General features: G+C 36.2%; 1 protein-coding gene across 15 annotated transcripts in view; it reads left to right on the forward strand.

The window, feature by feature from the left end:
• The window catches only part of SEPTIN10 (septin 10), a 57,330-nt gene that overhangs the window by 22,767 nt on the left and 13,844 nt on the right, over nt 1-20,719 (forward strand). For 12 of the 15 annotated variants that reach the window (XR_012039388.1, XM_072844301.1, XM_072844312.1 and 9 more), the window contains 6 exons: nt 561-681; nt 1,086-1,281; nt 6,296-6,482; nt 9,950-10,111; nt 11,569-11,665; nt 12,860-13,028. Coding sequence is in view for 14 of the 15 variants with exons in the window: in XM_072844301.1 (XP_072700402.1) it covers nt 561-681; nt 1,086-1,281; nt 6,296-6,482; nt 9,950-10,111; nt 11,569-11,665; nt 12,860-13,028 (932 nt within the window). In the remaining variant the exon portion in view is untranslated. The remainder of the gene's footprint in view (nt 1-560; nt 682-1,085; nt 1,282-6,295; nt 6,483-9,949; nt 10,112-11,568; nt 11,666-12,859; nt 13,029-20,719) is intronic. The other 3 variants (XM_072844311.1, XM_072844314.1, XM_072844308.1) reach the window with 1 other exon arrangement.

The raw sequence follows: 20,719 nt of genomic DNA on the forward strand, positions 1-20,719 counted from the left end.
AAGAGTATCATTCCTTCTAATGTCTGTTGGCCTTTGGTTGCACTGCATTGACTTGGAAGAATAGATTGTTATTAGTAGGGACATTAATGTGACATAAGTTACTCTGCCACTACCGGGAGCTGAAACTGTTTAATTTTGTATTGTACTTTTTTCATGTGATATTTTGATGCAAAACTTAAGTTACTAAATATTTATCATAAACATCTATAATAACTTTATAAACATTCCATTTTGTGAGTAAATATGCCATAGCTTACCTGAGTATTTTCTTATTTTTTGGAAATAAAACATTTGAATGTTACAAATAATGCTGGACTCCCATTGTAGGAAGAGAATAAGAAATGTGTATGTGTTTTCAGGGTCTGGAAACAGGTTCCTCACAAATTTACTTAATATAGTTGTATCTTGGTGAAGGTCTAATGATCATAAAATCCTTAGTTTCTTTGGTAAATTGTATTTATCCTTTCAGATGTGCTGTATCCTATTTCAGTAAAAGTTTTTTTTGTTTTGTTTTTCTTTATTTTTTTAAAATTATTGATGTTGTCTTTGTTTTCCTTCAGCAAAAAAAGGGAAATATTCGTTCTTTAACTATGTCTGGCCATGTTGGCTTTGAGAGTTTGCCTGATCAGCTGGTCAACAGATCCATTCAGCAAGGCTTCTGTTTTAATATTCTCTGTGTGGGTAAGTGCCAGACTCTTCCTTGAAATTATTCCTTTACATTCCTTCTGTTCTCTTCACTCCTAGAAACAGTATGATGCTCATGCTATTAATTTGAGATCATGATTGCAGATTTTTTTCAGTTACTTAAATTCTATCAGTTTTGGTTTTTTTAGTTGTACTGCTTTAAACGTTTTTGTTCTTTGAATATTTTAGTGCTTTCCTCAGAGTTCTGAGTAACTTAGTATCTATACTCACTTTATGTTCTGCTAATGACTTGGTGGATGAGCCTTAACTTGTATGTCTTTAAAAGACAACTCAGCCTTTGGAATGTTTGAAATATTTGGGATCCTTGAAACCAGTCTAGGAGTTCTATTTTTTCTCATTTGTCCTCTGCACCTGTGAAGATGTACCTTTGTTTCTTTCAGGAGAGACTGGAATTGGAAAATCAACTCTGATTGACACATTGTTTAATACTAATTTTGAAGACCACGAGTCCTCACATTTTTGCCCACATGTTAGACTTAAAGCCCAGACATATGAACTCCATGAAAGTAATGTTCGATTGAAATTGACCATCGTGAATACAGTAGGATTTGGTGACCAAATAAACAAAGAAGAGAGGTACACATTTTCTTATTGTAATAAAACAGGTTTTTCTTATTTCAACACATTTGTCTTCCTTTCCTTCCAGACTTTACTTTTTCTTTTTTAATAATTCAGCAATGTCTTGTTCTTAACAAATCGACATTTTTCTATCTAGTTGTCTTAATTTTTTAGCATAATTTAACTTCACATTATAGAAATGTATATTTTGGCAAAAATTGTCTTAATTATTTTCTCATATGCCAATTTGGTGTATAATAAGTGATTTGGGGCAGTCCAGGTGGCTCAGCGGTTTAGCGCCACCTTCAGCCCAGGGTGTGATTCTGGAGACCTGGGATTGAGTCCCATGTCAGGCTCCCTGCATGGAACCTGCCTCTCTCTCTCTCTCTCTCTCTCTCTCTGTCTCTCATGAATAAATAAATAAAATCTTTAAAAAAAAATAAGTGATATGTACTAATTTTGAGGCAGGACTTAACTTTGTTGAGGGAAAAAAACAAACAAGACCTACAACGGCAAATATATAATGGCCAAATCCATGGTGCGTGAATTTTTCTGTGTGTGTGGAATTCTAAGCAAATCAGCCAGGTCCATTATTATTAAGCATTACAGGAAAGGTTTGATAGTGAAATTGTTTATATTTTATGTTATGTTATTATTTCTCCTGTGGTATTATAAAGAATGATTATAGATTCTGTATGAAATTTAAAGTATGAAACAGGGAAATAGATTGGGGTAAAGCAATAACTTCTTATTTTTCCTTTTTGAAATATTTTCATTATTAGAGCTAATTTTCTAATTTCCTAAAGTTTGCTTTAGAGAGGAAAGAGTTGCATAATTGACTCCCTTTAATGTGACTTATATTTGCCTTTTCAGCACATTTATGTGGACTTTCTAGAAAAAGCAGGTTAGTTGTAGAGTCAAAAGCCTGTGACATGTTACTTTAAATCTTCACAATTTCAGGATGCCTGGGTGGCTCAGTGGTTGAGCATCTGCCTTTGGCTCAGGCCTGATCCTGGAGTTCCAGAATCGAATTCCACATCAGGTTCCCTGCAGGGAGCATGCTTCTTCCTCTGCCTATGTCTCTGCCTCTCTCTGTGCCTCTCATGAATAAATAAATAAAATAAAATCTTTATAAATAAATAAATAAATCTCTATAATTTCTTTATAATTTTATATGTAGAGGTCTTAGACAGCTTTACTTAAATTTATTCTTAGGTATTTGGTATATTTGATGCTCCTGTAGATGATATCTTTTAGAAATACCTCATTTTCTGTTTTGGTGTATAGAAAAATAGTTGATTTTGTAGATAGTGACTTTTGTAAATTCTCTGATTAATTCCAACATTTCATCTCCAAATTTGTGTAGATTTTCTATGTATGTATAATAGTATAATCTACAAGTAATGAATTTATATTTCTGTTCTCAGTTTGTTTTAAAATAAGTTTTATCGATGTATCATTTACATAGAATAAATGAAATGCAGAGTTTAGTGTACAATTCAGTTAATTTTGACAAATACATAGTTTTGTAACTACCATCATGACTATAATATAGGAAATATCCATAGTCTTGGGTTCTTTCCTCACATGTATGTGAAAATTAGTGCTTCACCACAGACTGGAGGGAACCACCGTCTATCTAGATCTTCTGTTGGTGCAGCTGCCTTCTATTCAGTGTTCTTGCCTAAAATTCTAGTTGCCTTGGCCTCCCTGAACTCCTGTTTCTGTTTCAACTCAGTGAGTTTGCTAGGCTCTGTGCTCTTATGTGCTGTTCCTGGAAACTCCGGCAGTAAGCTGGAGGAGTCATGAAGCTTTTCTCATTTATTTCCCTTCTCAACAAACACTTTTATATATTGCCTGTTGTCTAGTGTCTGAAAGCATTTTTTTTTTTTTAATTTTATCCAAGTTTCTAGTTGTTCAGAGTGAGAGAGTAAATCCAGTCTTGGTTTACTTCATCATGGCTGAAGATAGTTTTTACTTTTCTGTCTCCCATTTTTAAAACCTGAATGTGTGGGTAGGACTTATAGTATGTTAGATAATCAGTGGTATTAATGGGTTATCTTTGACATGTTTCAATGCAAGGGAGAGTTTTATTTTTACCATTTATAATGCTTATTTGCATTTTTCTTAAAGTTGGCCTAAGGAAGTTCCATTGTATTACTAGTGAGAGGTTTTTTTTTAATCTTGAATAAATATTATCAGATATTTTTGTTTTTGCATTCTGTAGAGAAGATTGTACATTTTCTTCTTTAATCTTTAACAAGATGAATTATAGTAACTGAGTTTTCATTGGTAAATTAGTCTTGTACAGTTTTATATTCTTTTTATATTATGTATAAAATCAATTATTTTTCCCTGAAGTGATTGGTGGGACTCACTAATAAAACCATTTCAGTCTGGAGTTTTCTGAGATTTTTAATTACTAATTTAATTTTCTTTAATGATTATAGGCCAATTTAGAGTTGTTTTATTTAGAGACAGTTGTAATATTACATTCTTCTAAGAATCTGTCCATTTCATCCAAATTTTCAAAGATATTTACTTAAAATATTTGATAATATATTCCTAATATCTTTTGATTGCTTACATCTTCTATGATGATATCCGCATTTCCTTTTCTGATTTGAGTTATTCATGCTTATCTTATTTTCCCTTTGATTGGTCTCAACAAAGCTTTATTGGTCTATTTGGCTTTTACAAATTTTGGCTTTATTATTGGTCCTCTCAATTTTATATTGTTTGTTTTCCTACTTATTTCTGCTCTTACACCTATAATTTACATTTCTTTGGGTTTTGATCTAATTTGCTCTAATTTCTCATTGATTCTCAGCCTTATGCACATAAGATTATAAATTATTTACCCATGTTTGTTTTTCCCTTTGGTTCTCATTCATTGTGCTTTTTTCCCCTTATACGCTTGGTTATATATTTATTGTAGTTCTCATGGTCTTTGAAATACTATTTGCAGAGATACTTTGAGGTCCAAGATGAAGTTGTCTTCCTTTGAACAGATTTGGATTTGTTTATATTAGGTCCCTGTTGGCATTAAAACCCTGAGGATCCTTAAACTCATTTCATGTCTTGGGGTTCTCAGCATCAAAGAGGCATTGTGGAAAAAAAAAAAAAAAGAAGAGCACTGTGAGCCTGGGCTGCGGTACATGTGTGAGGGAGACCCTGTGGCTTTAAGTTCTCAAGGACTATTTTGTTTCCCTTTCCTTTTATTTTCCCTGCTTCATTTAGTGCCAGGGCAACCTTTCCTACAGAACCTGGGGAGTGGGGAGGAATTGTAGGTTAATTTCTAGTTCATTCTTAGCCTGAAGGTATAGGCTATTAAGATCAATGATTTTTATATTTTAAGCCATTATCCTTTGTTTCATTGGAAGACTGAGTTGCAGTGTATTGGAAATGGAAATCTAGGGCAAATTACTGTCGAAGAATTCCTAATGGTACGCTATTTATTTAGCAGAAAATGTTTCAATTTTCATTTATGACAAGCATAATGCAGCATGGTCAGGTAGAGGACTGTCTATGGCCATTAGGTCATAAAATGGGTCATGTTACTAATCTCTTTCAAGTCATTAATAAATACCTCTTTGAACTTTTTATGTTAAACGTGTACTTACAGAGATCCCTGGGTGGCGCAGTGGTTTAGCGCCTGCCTTTGGCCCAGGGCGCGCGATCCCAGAGACCTGGGATCGAATCCCACGTTGGGCTCCCGGTGCATGGAGCCTGCTTCTCCCTCTGCCTGTGTCTCTGCCTCTCTCTCTCTCTCTGTGACTATCATAAATAAATAAAAATAAAAAAAAAACATGTACTTATAGATTAATTTTAACTGTTTTATTATTTTGGGGAGGGAATTGTGTTGGATCATATTTAGACAAATTTCCCAAGGATGGTGTTCCTGGTAGTGAATACACGTGTTCCTAACACTCTCTCTGATCATGTTCAAAGCATATGCTAGGTGTTGTGGAGAACGTAGAAGTATAAGATACTGTCTCTGTCCTCACATTGTTTACCATCTGCATGGGAAGGACATGGTAGTCAATGAGAGTAAAAGAGGTGATGGGATCCTTAAGGACTAGAAGGATCAAGCAGATTTATGGAAGAATTCAGTTCTGTGCACATGTACTGAGTACCTTAGCTGCACAAAGCACAGCTCCATTTGGGCTACAAAAATAATTATAAAAGTGTCCAGGGAATTTGACAGAGGAACAGTTTGCTATTATTTTCACTTGGAAAACCAGATTTACTTAATGAGAATAATTAAGAGTAGAACACTGAATTATGTAGGTAGTGATTTAGTATATCAGAATGAAGTGGGACATTCACAAATTAAGGTGAATGCCCATACACATGGAGTGTGACGTGATTCGCATCTTGGAGGATGAACAGAATAAAGTAGCTAGTGGGAAAAGGCATGCCAGGGAGAGAAGTGATCTAAGCAAGGACTCAGAACATAGAGTGTGTGTGTTTTCTCTTTGTAATTAAAGATAAAATCATGCCTGCATTACTAGTTACTTTCATTTGATGTATGAAATTCCTCTTTCATCTTTATTTTGTTGCTGTTCTTTATGTCTTATGAATCTGATTTAAGAAACAAGAAATCATAGAATTTGACTTAAATATCTTTTCAGTTATTAATACTCATGACTTTTGTTGGTTAAATAACATGTCATGTCCACTTTGGTTATAGTTCAGTGCCTGGCCTCATTCAGCACTCTGGCAAGTATGGGAACTTTTATCAGAAAGGGGTGCAGTATATGTAAGGGGTGCAGTATATGTAAGAATGAGTACATGTACATTCAGTTTCTATAAAGCAATTTAAAGCACAGGTTGTACTGATGGTTTTGAAATACTACCTTTGTACATGCATGTTCTGTGCAATTTGTTTTATTACTAAAGTTCTCTGTTTAGCAAAGATAGTAGCTATTTATTCTTAAAAATATAGATCTCACACTTTAGAATTACATAAATATCTTATTAAGGTAGCATGAGTAAGCTCGATTAAATATTTTAATGTTTATTTTTTCAGCTACCAACCGATAGTTGACTACATAGATGCTCAGTTTGAGGCCTATCTCCAAGAGGAGCTGAAGATCAAGCGCTCTCTCTTTAACTACCATGATTCTCGAATCCACGTGTGCCTCTATTTCATCTCACCTACAGGTCACTCTCTGAAGACACTGGATCTCTTAACAATGAAGAGCCTTGACAGCAAGGTGGGCTTGGAAAAGGAATGAATTTATCATGCTTTAATATTTATTTACAATATTTTTATAGCATGTAAATATATTTTAACTTTTATTCTGTGCATTTTAAAAACATTTGATAAGTTTCAATCTTCGATTATTCCAGAGAAACTCAGTTTGAAAGATGAGCTGCAAAGAGAATACAATAACATAAAATTTTAGTCCTGTTTTTTAGTAATTAAATTGCATGCCAGAATTTATTTGATACTAATCTTACTTTATGATGCTGTTAAGTAAAAAGAAGTTCATTGAAAAAGAGGAAGGTCTAATGTTTCATCATGTGTTATAGTATATTACGCTTTGATTTGAACTATACCAAGAAAGCCTATTTTTTAATTTCTGAACCAAGGAGTTATATATAAATGCAGGGAGCTATGAAAAATAATATCTACAAATTAACTTACTTGATTTAAAAATCTGTGTAAAAGGTGGTTGAAGACTATGATCTTGTACTAAAAAGACTCCACACAGTTTTCCCGTAACCTCTGATGGTATAAGAAATGCAGCTTTCATTATCCTGGCTAATGATTTTATGAGATAGGATTCAGGAAGAAGGGCATTCTGGCAAGTACTACTTTCTATGTAGAAATCGATATGGAAAGCATAAAGCTGCTAGTGAATTTGTGGTATGTAGGTTGATTGACTTTTGACTAGTTGCATAGTCCCCTGGCTTTAGCCAAAACTTGATGAAGATTATGTGATAGTCTACTCATCTGATCAGATGTTATAACCATTTATCCAGTATTTTCATAGTTGAGTCTGATTATATGGAAATTCATAAAATAACATAAAATCAAGCATGTGTGAGTTTGTCTTAGCTAGACAGAAGCAACATAATATAATCTCTATAAACAGCATAGAATTTGGTGTCAGTGGAGACTGGTTTTATGTATCAGCTCTGTCACTTAATAGCTTTGTGTTCTTCAGCAAGTTTTTATAGCCTCTTGAGCCTCCATTTCCTCAACTCTAAAATAAAAAATGAAGGGGCCGATGTGAGGATTAATTAAACTGATAGCTTATCTTTTGTCCCTAAAAGCAGAATGTTCCACTGCTTCACATAAAAGTTACCTTATGCAAACAGTGACAAGTTACCCTCAGTGTGAAACATCTCTTTACCTACCCCCAATGTACAAATAAACATGTGTGTAGCTTTCAGCCTGTGGTGTACCCTCCCAGCCTAATTACAGTGATATTCTTGGCTAGGAATGCCAGAGGTACGCCCCCAACCATATTACTCATGGCAAGCCCCACAGACATCCTCCCCAGGGCCAGTGTCATGGCTGGGCCAGCCCTTGTGGCTCTTACACTCTTACACAAGGATGCACTCAGCCAGATACAATGAGAGAACTCTGAAGAACAAGATCTATTACTCACAGGTCCTGGAGGGCACATAACATGCTGGAGGGCCACACGATGAGGTCAAGTGTGAATCTGGGCTCTGCCTTTATTAGGGTTGAGGGTCAAATATCTAGGGTTTCACAGATACACTCTATTGGCAAATTTAAAGCGTAAGAGTGGGATTAGGGCATGGGGAGGAAGAAATAGGGTCACTCAAGTGCTCAGTTATCCAGGTCACCTTGGTTTCCTAAAAGGGGGGTGGTGGCTTTGTGTCTTATTCAGTTTTGATAATAGCTGTGCCATAGGGTTGGCAGTATGTTTGTTCGACATGCATGTCTTTGAAGTGAGTACCTTGGCAATGAAAAGCTTAATGTCAGGCACTTAAACTACAGTGTGCTTTTGCTATTCACTGTGGAATCAATTATAAGTTATTAACTTGGCATAATTTATTGACAATCTAAGTATATAATACTGAAACCAAGAACTTAGCATCAAATTTTTATGTACTTTAACTAATTTAGCATGAAAGCTGTTTACCCACAATTGCTGGTAAGTCTTCATGGGTAAAGAAAAAATCTTTATTTCCTGTGAAGCATATTTATAAGGATAATAAATCCAAATATACACAGTAAGTCAGTGTGAAATTGGAGAAGAGCAAGAAATTTAAGAATAAGATTGATTTTTTTTCTTTTCCTTTTCATTCTGAAAATTAAATTGGTATCTCACTTTCATGATACAATGACTAGTTAGCTTGAAGTTTTTCACTAAAACCAACTAAATAGGGGCTCTTGGGTGACTCAGTCAGTTAGATATCTGCCTTTGGTTCGGGTCATGATCTCCAGGGTCCTGGGATTGAGCCCCATGTCGGACTCCCAGCTCAGCAGGGAGTTTGCTTCTCCCTCTCTCTCTGCTCCTCCCCACTGCTCATTCTCCTCCTCTCTCTCAAATAAATAAATGAAATCTTAAAAAAAAAAAAAAAGAAAACAAAAAGCCTTTAAACCCCTACATTTGTGGAGACATTAATCTTCTATGGGACTAATGTTGTAAAGTTAGTCTTCATGACACCGGATTTTTTCCTCTCTGGCCAGTAATAGGACTTTAAGGCTGGGAATGTCATCAGCATTTTCAGTTGGTATTTATAAAATTTTCTTCCTTCAACATCTAGGTAGGAGTCTCTCACAACAGAGTGCAGATTACATGGATCCATTGGGGAGGGGATCTGCCAAAATGAGAGGCAAAGAAGAAACTCACTTGCTTCATAGTTTTGCCGAGGGATCAATTACCCTGATTATTTAGTGCTTAGATTATTAAGACATAAAAAATACTTAGTGAGGGCAGCCCAGGTGGCTCAGCAGTTTAGTGCCGCCTTCAGCCCAGGGCCTCATCCTGGAGACCTGGGATCGAGTCCCACATCAGGCTCCCTGCGTAGAGCCTGCTTCTCCCTCTGCCTGTGTCTCTGCCACTCTCTCTCTCTCTCTGTGCCTCTCAGGAGTAAATAAATAAAATCCTTTAAAAAAAAACAACTAGACATTAAAAAAAATACTTAGTGAATTAAGCAGATGATCTCAGCTTCCTGCTTATATTTGGTATGTGATAGAATTATAAGAGACTTTGAGAAAGAGAAGAAAATGTAAGATTTCTAACCCTAAATTCAAATGTAAGATTAATTATAAGAACTCTGTTTTTAAAAGCAGTTACTATTACGGCCCGCATCTGTAGGAATGATTGTGTAGGAGAATGTGGTGACATTGACAGCCAGTGATTATCTAGGTTAGGAATTGATAAGCTTTTTCTGTGAAGAACCAAGCAGTGAATACTTTAAGCTTTACAGGCCATATGGTCTCTGAGGTTAACTACTTATCTCTGCTATTGGAGAATGAAAGTGGCGATGGGTGATATGTAAATGCATGGGCCTAGCTGTGTTCTAGTAAGTCTTTCTTTATATCAACAGGCAGTGAGCTAGACCATACATAGTGTGTTCATCCCCTGATCTAGGTTAAGGAAGTTTGTCAGATATTGAGTGGTTTTGAATGCGAAAACTACAGAATTAAAAAGTAAATCCTCAATTACAATATTTTGTTTTTCTTTATTATTGATAGGTAAACATTATACCAGTGATTGCCAAAGCAGATGCAATTTCTAAAGCTGAATTACAGAAGTTTAAGATTAAGCTCATGAGTGAATTGGTTAGCAACGGTGTCCAGATATATCAGTTCCCAACAGATGATGAAACTATTGCTAAAATCAATGCTTCAATGAATGTAAGCTCCTAGTTGAATGTTAATTCTGTTTACATGTGGAAAGAGTAATTTATAAGTGACTTTCCTACTAACACATTTTCATTTATATCTTCCAAAAAGACTTCTAGAGTTGGAAAAAATATATGAGAATATATTTTTGAGCATATTTTCTTTCCTCTACTTTCAGCTAAATAACATGATACATTGGCAAGGCTGGGATACTCCTTTTGTGGTACTGTACTTACTAATTGCCTTAGAAAGATGCTTTTTATCCTGTCTTTAAAAACATGGGAAGTCTATACTCTCCCTTGGAATGCTTTGGAATCTTAAAATCTTTAAGGACACCTTTCTAATCTGGTAGTTAAGCTCATCCTTCCTTACAGTGTCAGACTTACGTATTAAACATTGACATAAACTTTCATTTAATATAATTGAAGTTGGCTAAGTTCTTTGTGTTACTTTCTTCGGGCTACTAAATTTCTTAAGTATCTGGTTATATTTTAAAGGGTTATTGGTTTTGACTTAGCCATAGTTCTTGTGGGAGTTATTAACCTTCCTGAGACTGTTCACTTACCTACAAAATTGGGTTAATACCTGCGAATGGGTCATTGTGAGGATATAGTTTGTTCACTGCCTAACACAGTAACATTCAGTAACTGTTCATGCCACTTCTCCTTTTCCTTTTCTCACTTTTCATTAAGATACTTTATTTAAATATATATAAAGCTGACTAATAGAAAAGAAGTGATCTCAATACCTATATGTTATATTGTCTTTAGATCTAATTTTATTTTTTGTGCTCACTTCGAATAATTTTTCAGAAAGGCACAATTAAGACACTAAGTGTCAATTACTAAACATAATACTTAGTAGTTTTACATTAGACTTTTGTCCTGTATTAATCCTCAGCTTCAGACAGACTGGTCTACTCACTGTGCCCTAAAGCTAACTATTATGTGTTTGTTCAAAATCTTTTCCTCACCTAAGTTCTTACTGTCCTTGATCCATCTCCAGTTTGGGTTGTCTTCCTGCTCACAGTGATCCAAGTTTATGTAACATTTACTGTACTTAGCACTGGCTTGGGACATTGTATTAATATCGTATATCTATGCATACACTAAATATAGATAGATAGTTTTGTTATTTATTTTGTGTTTGTGAGTATATGTATGTGTGTAATTTCCTTAACATTGTCTTTTAGGGCGGAGATAATACTGATTTTTTTCCTTATTCCTATAGCATAATACCTTGCATGTGGGGAATGCTCAAAAAATAATTTTCTTTATGGGGCCTAAAATGTACTCTTATAGAACAGTTGGCACATATTCACTGCCAAATTTACAAATCAGAGGCACAGCGGATCATTTCAGTTAATAACTTTGTTATTTAGTAAATTTTCTCTGTTATTTTCATAAAACTTTTTTAGTCATTTATCACAATGGTGTGAGATATGATTTGGTATCATGGTTCCTTTCCAGGGACATTTGCCATTTGCTGTTGTAGGAAGTATGGATGAGGTAAAAGTTGGAAATAAGATGGTCAAAGCTCGCCAGTACCCTTGGGGTGTGGTACAAGGTAAATGACATGAATAATGCCTAGGAATATGTATGTCACCTAACAGTCTGAAAGTTTACTTTCTGTGCATTCTCTGAGGTGATACTTATTTTGGGTTATGATTTAGTCATCAGAAAAGTGAAATGTGTTCTGTTTTGGCCAAGTCTATAGAGGCTGGGCAGAGCTTCCCCATTTTCTGCATTATACTACACACATTTTGTGCCTGGTGTGACAAGACAATCAGAAAGTAGGAAACACTAGTCAAGTACTTTGAACAGAATTTGAGTATAAATACTAGTGTTTAAACAGGATGCATAAACTAAATACTAGGTACTTCTAGACATAATAAACCATCTTGTACATTAAAGTATCTTTAGTCATCAGAGTATTGCCAACTATTTCCAAAACAAACTAGTCAACCAATTAAAAAATTTTAAGATTTATCTAGCATTGTATGAATAAGTGATTAGTATTGTCTGGTTCATTTACTTGTGGTACTAAATAACGGGGAATGAGTTACCCCTACTAGGTACTGGTTTACCAGTGCTGCTGCTTTTTTAAATTGACAAGTTTGTAGTTAATAAGAAGTACTGACAACATTTTTAATGTATAAAAAATATAAAAATAGTAATCGTGCTTAAAACTATTGGTATAGTAACACATTTATTTCTAGTCTTTTGGTCATCATAAGTCTAGAAGAAGGACTGTGTAAGGAGAACTAAATATATTTATTCACTGATTTAAATGGTGTCAAACACAGTACTGTAACTGTGGCATGGTTTAAAAAATTTTGATAATTATAGCATGTACAGATGGTATCTGGAGTATGCAGAATTACTACTTTGAAGTTTTAGTAAAATAATGTTACAGACTCTTTAAGCACTTTGTAAAATGTCCTGAGGATGGTTTGTAAACTGCAAACAAAATATTAGTGAAATAACTGGAGCATATGGTAACATAGTGTATTTCTTACCTATTTATACCTTGCCTACTAGATTTAAAGCAGTCTCCTAATCTGTTCATTTACATTGCCTATAATTCAGCATGTATAATTCAAGAGTTTCTTTGTTGGTTACTTGTATAAAACAATCATAGATTTTAGACTGATCATTTCACTGTTATTTCAGATGTGTTTTTATAGATTCTTTCATTCAACAAATACTATGTGCCAGGAATTAAAAATTGGTGTTGCTGTTTTCTTATTTTTCTGGCTAGTGGAAAATGAAAACCACTGTGACTTTGTAAAGCTCCGGGAAATGCTCATTTGTACCAACATGGAAGATCTGCGCGAACAGACCCACATGAGGCATTATGAACTTTATAGACGGTGTAAACTGGAGGAAATGGGCTTTACAGACCTGGGCCCAGAGAACCAGCCGCTCAGGTAATGGGGATTTCTGGGAGGAGCCAACCAAGAGGAGGTTAGAGAAGATAGTACCTTGTTATGTAGCTAGGCTGTTGGAGAATGTGGTTTTTTAGAAATTGGGCAAATCATGAAGTAGAATCATTTGCTTATGATTAACTATTATACTTCTCAAATCACTTGAGGCCTTCTTGCTTTTGAAAGGCCTCTAACACCTCATCTGACTCAAAAGTTTAAGAAAAAACGTATGGCAGAAGCCCATGATCTCAGTACATGCTGAAATGAAAGCTAAAGGAAAGAACTATAATTATTTGGTTTTATGTTTGTATTTTCCTGAAAATGATGAAAGTATATTTATCTGTTCTTCTAAAAGAAAGTTGGAATGTAAAAAAAAAAAAAAAAAAAAAAGTTGGAATGTGAATCATATTAAACCGAGAAAACCTTGGTTTTAATTCTGATGAAAGTTTGGAATGACTTAAACTTAGGAAAATGTCTTACAAAGGAAGAATGAAAGTGCTTGTAGGGAGTCAGGGATTAGACTGTTTCTTAAAATATTACAGGATAGTTATAAGAGTTTTAGAGCCTGATGACCTCCTTGCTCAGTAATTAGAGCATTCAGTGTTATCAACTTGCTGGGTAATTTTATATGCAGCCACATTCCTGACTTATTTTCTTATTAAGATATGTAAATATGTGACTAATCCTTAACCTACTACATCAAATTAGATTTGGTGTAGCATTCCAGAACAGTTTTTGTGTGGCAGAAAGCATGAGATCTTTAGGAAAAACACTTTTTAAAACTCTGCTGTGCAACTAAGGATTTATTTTCCATTTCATTATTTGCAGTTTGGTGTTTCCCTGACTGTTAATATTTGTACTAGAGTAAACACAAAAAGAAGGAGGAGAACATTAACAGTGCTGCCATTGCCTATGAACTTCGGGAAGGTTTAATGGTAGCTGAGGTTAAATTTTTAAATTTTTTTCAGTCTATGGATTTAATTAATGTTTTCACTCTAGAAGTATGGGAAATAAAGAATTATATGTACTTAACCCCTCCTCACCATTTTAGGCAAGCTGTGCTTTTGATTATGGGCCAGTTCTAATGAAATTATTTTCTCTATTGAAGATTTGGCTTCACTTCTCATTCTTTCAAGTCTGAGGGTCAATTCAGAGGCCTCAGTGTATGTTACTAAGACACGGATCCTGAGTAAGAGCAAGTTGGACAACCTTGAAGTACTCCAAGAAGAGGGATTCAGGTTGCTTGATAGTTCAGTCATCAGACATCTGTTGAAGATTAAGAAATGCAGGTTCAGAATTTCCAGGGATGGAGCCTAAGAATCTGCATTTGAGTTAAAATTTCCATTCATTTAGCAGATATTTACTCTTTATCTCATCTGACTCACCTAGTGCTAGTCAGTGGTATGTAAGCACTGTGGATTAAACAGAAACCCTGCCTTACAGAATTTCTGGGGTAGAGGTGGGAGGAGGACACTCTGGCCCTTCGTGGAAAATAGTGTCAGAGGTGCTGCTACAGTAGTTCTGATGAGACCATAAAGGCTTGGATTAGGGTGGTAGCATAGAAGTGGTCAGGAGCACATTTAGGACATCTACTTCAAAGGTAAAGTTAATAGGACTCATTGATGGTTTGGATATGGGATGTAAAGGACAGAGGAATCAAGGATGATAACTTCAGTCACTATGTTTGACCTGAAGAATGGCTGAATGGTAGTGATGTTTACTGATATGAGCAAGACTGGGGAAGGGATAGATTTTAAGGGTTATGGTTCATAATTGAGAGGTTTTAGACATGTTAAATTTAAGTTGCTTATTAAATATTGCAGTGAAGGGGTGTCTGGGTGACTCATAGGTTAAACATCCAATGTGTGGTTTCAAGTCAGGTCATGATTTCATGGGTCATGGTATCAAGCCCTGCATCAGGCTCCATACTCAGTGGGGAGTCTGCTTGATGATTCTCTCCCTCTGCCCCTCTGCCCACTCATGCATGCACATGTGTTCTCTTTCTCTCTCTCTAAAATCAATTAATTTATCTATCTTTTAAATAAATAAATATTCCAGTGAAGAGCTTCAGTAGGTTATTAAATAAATGAACCTGGCACTTAGGGAGAAGTTAAGGCTGGGTTAATAATTTGGGAGTCAACAGTGAATAATATGAAAAATCATAAACATTTTAAATGTGTCTAATATTTGCAAGGCTCTAGGCTAAGTGCTGGGGATATCATACTGTGTAAGATCTTATAGACCTGGCTCTCATGGAGTTTACATTCTTATAGGGGAGGCCAAAATAAAATTGCACAATTAATCATTGCTGTGAAATGTACACTAGAGAAGAGATAGTATATAATGGGGAAGGGTTTCCTCACTTACTCTGGAAAATTAGAGAAGACTTTCTTGAGGCAGTTACTGTTTTGAGCTAATAATTTGGGGAAATCAGAGCAAGACATGAAAAGACTGCAAGCAGAGAGAAAATAACATCTCTAAGGCTCTGTCAGGAGGTCAGTGCAGCTGGAGAGTAGACAAGTTGGGGGGCATAAGATTGAGAGAACAGGTAGGCAGGAGTCCAACTGCAGAGGACCTGGTTGGGATTTGGGCTTTGTCCCAGGGGAAAGGCAAAACCATTCAAGGAGTTATCATATATTTGCATTTGAAAAATCACTTTTAGCTGTAAGGCAAAGAAGGCATTAAAGGGGTGTGCAAAGATGCTTAGGAGAGACCAATGGGAGAATATTGCTTGGACTAAAGTAAAAGTGGTGAAAATAGAACTGGACATGTTTGAGACATATCTAAAAGATGAAATGAAAGAACTTAGTAACTGGGTATAACGAGTTCTAAAGAAGCAGAAGACGCTGCTAAAAAGAAGATTTCTAGTTTCCTAGTATTATAGTTTTATTGGCTAGGTAGATGGTTGTACCTTTCAATGAGATAAGTATCTCTGGATGGATTGGCCTTTTTTATGGAGCAGCAGTGATGGGCATAATAGAGAGCATAAGCTTGGTTTGGGACCTGCTGACTTGAGTTTCCTCTGAAACATACAAGTGACAATGTCGAATAGGCATTTTGGTATTTTTCTGGAGCTCAGAAGAAAGGGCTGGGCTAAAGGAATAAACCTAAGAGTCATCAGCATTTAGTTGGCTAACTAAATGTATGAATATGGATGAGATTGCCGGGAGACAGAAGTACATCTGGAAAGAAAGGTGCCTTAGAATCAGACTTGAGTCACTCTATTGTTTGTCAGCCAGAGAAGCAAATAGAAGAGATTGAGAAGCCTTGGGTAGAGGAAGGAGAAAAGCCAGCAGTGTCATGTCTTGGAAACCAAGTGAAAAAAGTTTTAGGAAAGAAGAGGTCAGCTGTGTTGAAGCTGAGGATCAGGTTCTCGATATAGAAGTACAGCAGTGTAATAATACAATCCAGTTGTTTCCTTTACAGCTCTTTGAAAATAATGAAGACCACTCCATCTAAAACAAAAAGGGCAATAGTTGGAAGACTACATCAGCCAAGAATTACAGGTTCAAAGGGAAGACTTAGAACAGGTAGAAACCAGTTTCATTCTATGCTGGGAGTGGAGCAAATGAACTCAAAAACCATTTCCAGCCTTTTTATTCTCTGGTTGACAGTTTATAACCTAGTCCAGCAGGCCTGGCTTAGGACATGTACCCTTGTCCTGGCCAGAGTGGGCATGAATCTAATTAATTGTCCCACCAGACTATATCCCTAGGGGGAAGAGGTAGCTCTCCAAAAAGTAATTAGGTTAACAGTACAAAAAGGAGGTATAGATAGATGGTGAGCAATCAGAATCAAAGATTGTTTAGAACATCCTTACATCCTTTTTTTTTTTTTTTTTTTTTAAGCATTTCTTCAGTTCAGGAAACATTGGTTCACTGATCGAATGAAGAGTGGAAAATTGGAAAAATGAGGTTTTTCAGTTTACACCAGGTTAACAAGTAGGAAAGGATGGGGAACTAGATCTCAGTGTAAGCTGCCTGAGTCCTCTGCCCTTCGTAGGCTGCTCTCCTTCAGAGAAAAGACATTTCTTACTTCTTCTTGAGTCAGGAATAGCAGAATGTTTCTTCTCTTGGTGTTTTCTCACTTGTGAATAAATTATTTGATAAAGCTTCTATAGTTCGTTGTAGCTTGATGTCTTAGGACGGTTTTACGGTTTCAAGAAGTTACATTCTATTTTCTGGGCAATATTTTCCATTTAATTTGGGGTATACCTAACAACAGTCACTACGATTTGGTTGGCATGTAAAATCTATCCCTCAATATTATATCAATTTAAAAAAGTTATATGAACCTGTGAAGATGACCTTTATTTCTTTTTACTACCCAGTCCTTTTCATTGTCAGACCTTTAGCTTGTTTGCCACTTATATTTTATTGTGAACAGTTAAGCTGAGTCATAGTGTCCTAATCTCTCAACACTTTTCACTTGCTTGTCATGAGGTCCCAGTAAATGGCATTATACCCTCCTCTAGTCTTAATTAATGGATCTTTAATTATTTAAGCTAGATCAGAAGTGCTTATAAATGTTCTTTTTTATTAATTTATTTTTTATTGGTGTTCAATTTACCAACATACAGAATAACCCCCAGTGCCCGTCACCCATTCACTCCCACCCCCCCCCTTTCTACCACCCCTAGTTCGTTTCCCAGAGTTAGCAGTCTTTACGTTCTGTCTCCCTTTCTGATATTTCCCACACATTTCTTCTCCCTTCCCTTATATTCCCTTTCACTATTATTTATATTCCCCAAATGAATGAGACCATATAATGTTTGTCCTTCTCTGATTGACTTACTTCACTCAGCATAATACCCTCCAGTTCCATCCACGTTGAAGCAAATGGTGGGTATTTGTCATTTCTAATAGCTGAGTAATATTCCATTGTATACATAAACCACATCTTCTTTATCCATTCATCTTTCAATGGACACCGAGGCTCCTTCCACAGCTTGGCTATTGTGGACATTGCTGCTATAAACATCGGGGTGCAGGTGTACCGGCGTTTCATTGCATCTGTATCTTTGGGGTAAATCCCCAACAGTGCAATTGCTGGGTCATAGGGCAGATCTATTTTTAACTTTTTGAGGAACTCCACACAGTTTTCCAGAGTTGGCTGCACCAGTTCACATTCCCACCAACAGTGTAAGAGGGTTCCCTTTTCTCCGCATCCTCTCCAACATTTGCGGTTTCCTGCCTTATTAATTTCCCCATTCTCACTGGTGTGAGGTGGTATCTCATCGTGGTTTTGATTTGTATTTCCCTGATGGCAAGTGATGCAGAGCATTTTCTCATGTGCATGTTGGCCATGCCTATGTTTTCCTCTGTGAGATTTCTGTTCATGTCTTTTGCCCATTTCATGATTGGATTGTTTGTTTCTTTGGTGTTGAGTTTAATAAGTTCTTTATAGATCTTGGAAACTAGCCCTTTATCTGATATGTCATTTGCAAATATCTTCTCCCATTCTGTAGGTTGTCTTTTAGTTTTGTTGACTGTATCCTTTGCTGTGCAAAAGCTTCTTATCTTGATGAAGTCCCAATAGTTCATTTTTGCTTTTGTTTCTTTTGCCTTCGTGGATGTATCTTGCAAGAAGTTGCTGTGGCTGAGTTCAGAAAGGGTGTTGCCTGTGTTCTCCTCTAGGATTTTGATGGAATCTTGTCTCACATTTAGATCTTTCATCCATTTTGAGTTTATCTTTGTGTATGGTGAAAGAGAGTGGTCTAGTTTCATTCTTCTACATGTGGATGTCCAATTTTCCCAGCACCATTTATTGAAGAGACTGTCTTTCTTCCAATGGATAGTCTTTCCTCCTTTATCGAATATTAGTTGACCATAAAGTTCAGGGTCCACTTCTGGGTTCTCTATTCTGTTGCATTGATCTATGTGTCTGTTTTTGTGCCAGTACCACACTGCCTTGATGACCACAGCTTTGTAGAACAACCTGAAATCTGGCATGTGATGCCCCCAGCTATGGTTTTCTTTTTTAAAATTCCCCTGGCTATTCGGGGTCTTTTCTGATTCCACACAAATCTTAAAATAATTTGTTCTAACTCTCTGGAGAAAGTCCATGGTATTTTGATAGGGATTGCATTAAACGTGTATATTGCCCTGGGTAACATTGACATTTTCACAATATTAATTCTGCCAATCCATGAGCATGGAATATTTTTCCATCTCTTTGTGTCTTCCTCAATTTCTCTCAGAAGTGTTCTATAGTTTTTAGGGTATAGATCCTTTACATCTTTGGTGAGGTTTATTCCTAGGTATCTTATGCTTTTGGGTGCCATTGTAAATGGGATTGACTCCTTAATTTCTCTTTCTTCAGTCTCATTGTTAGTGTATAGAAATGCCACTGATTTCTGGGCATTGATTTTGTATCCTGCCACGCTACCAAATTGCTGTATGAGTTCTAGCAATCTTGGGGTGGAGACTTTTGGGTTTTCTATGTACAGTATCATGTCATCGGCGAAGAGAGAGAGTTTGACTTCTTCTTTGCCAATTTGAATGCCTTTAATGTCTTTTTGTTGTCTGATTGCTGATGCTAGGACTTCCAGTACTATGTTGAATAGCAGTGGTGAGAGTGGACATCCCTGTCGTGTTCCTGATCTTAGGGGAAAGGCTCCCAGTGCTTCCCCATTGAGAATGATATTTGCTGTGGGCTTTTCGTAGATGGCTTTTAAGATGTTGAGGAATGTTCCCTCTATCCCTACACTCTGAAGAGTTTTGATCAGGAATGGATGCTGTATTTTGTCAAATGCTTTCTCTGTATCTAATGAGAGGATCATATGGTTCTTGGTTTTTCGCTTGCTGATATGATGAATCACATTGATTGTTTTACGGGTGTTGAACCAGCCTTGTGTCCCGGGGATAAATCCTACTTGGTCGTGGTGAATAATTTTCTTAATGTGCTGTTGGATCCTATTGGCTAGTATCTTGTTGAGAATTTTTGCATCCATGTTCATTAGGGATATTGGTCTATAATTCTCCTTTTTGGTGGGGTCTTTGGTTTTGGAATTAAGGTGATGCTGGCCTCATAGAAGGAATTTGGAAGTACTCCATCTCTTTCTATCTTTCCAAACAGTTTTAGGAGAATAGGTATGATTTCTTCTTTAAACGTTTGATAGAATTCCCCTGGGAAGCCATCTGGCCCTGGACTCTTGTGTCTTGGGAGGTTTTTGATGACTGCTTCAATTTCCTCCCTGGTTATTGGCCTGTTCAGTTTTTCTATTTCTTCCTGTTCCAGTTTTGGTAGTTTGTGGCTTTCCAGGAATGCGTCCATTTCTTCTAGATTGCCTAATTTATTGGAGTATAGCTGTTCATAATATGTTTTTAAAATTGTTTGTATTTCCTTGGTGTTGGTAGTGATCTCTCCTTTCTCATTCATGATTTTATTAATTTGAGTCTTCTCTGTCTTCTTTTTAATAAGGCTGGCTAATGGTTTATCTATCTTATTAATTCTTTCAAAGAACCAACTCCTGGTTCTGTTGATCTGTTCCACAGTTCTGGTCTCGATTTCATTGAGTTCTGCTCGAATCTTTATTAACTCTCGTCTTCTCCTGGGTGTAGGATCTATCTGCTGGTTTTTCTCTAGCTCCTTTATGTGTAAGGTTAGTTTCTGTATTTGAGTTCTTTCCAGTTTTTGAATGGATGCTTGTATTGCGATGTATTTCCCCCTCAGGACTTTTGCTGCATCCCAAA

Source organism: Canis lupus, chromosome 11 (assembly GCF_048164855.1).
Source record: "Canis lupus baileyi chromosome 11, mCanLup2.hap1, whole genome shotgun sequence".
NCBI lineage: Eukaryota > Metazoa > Chordata > Mammalia > Carnivora > Canidae > Canis > Canis lupus.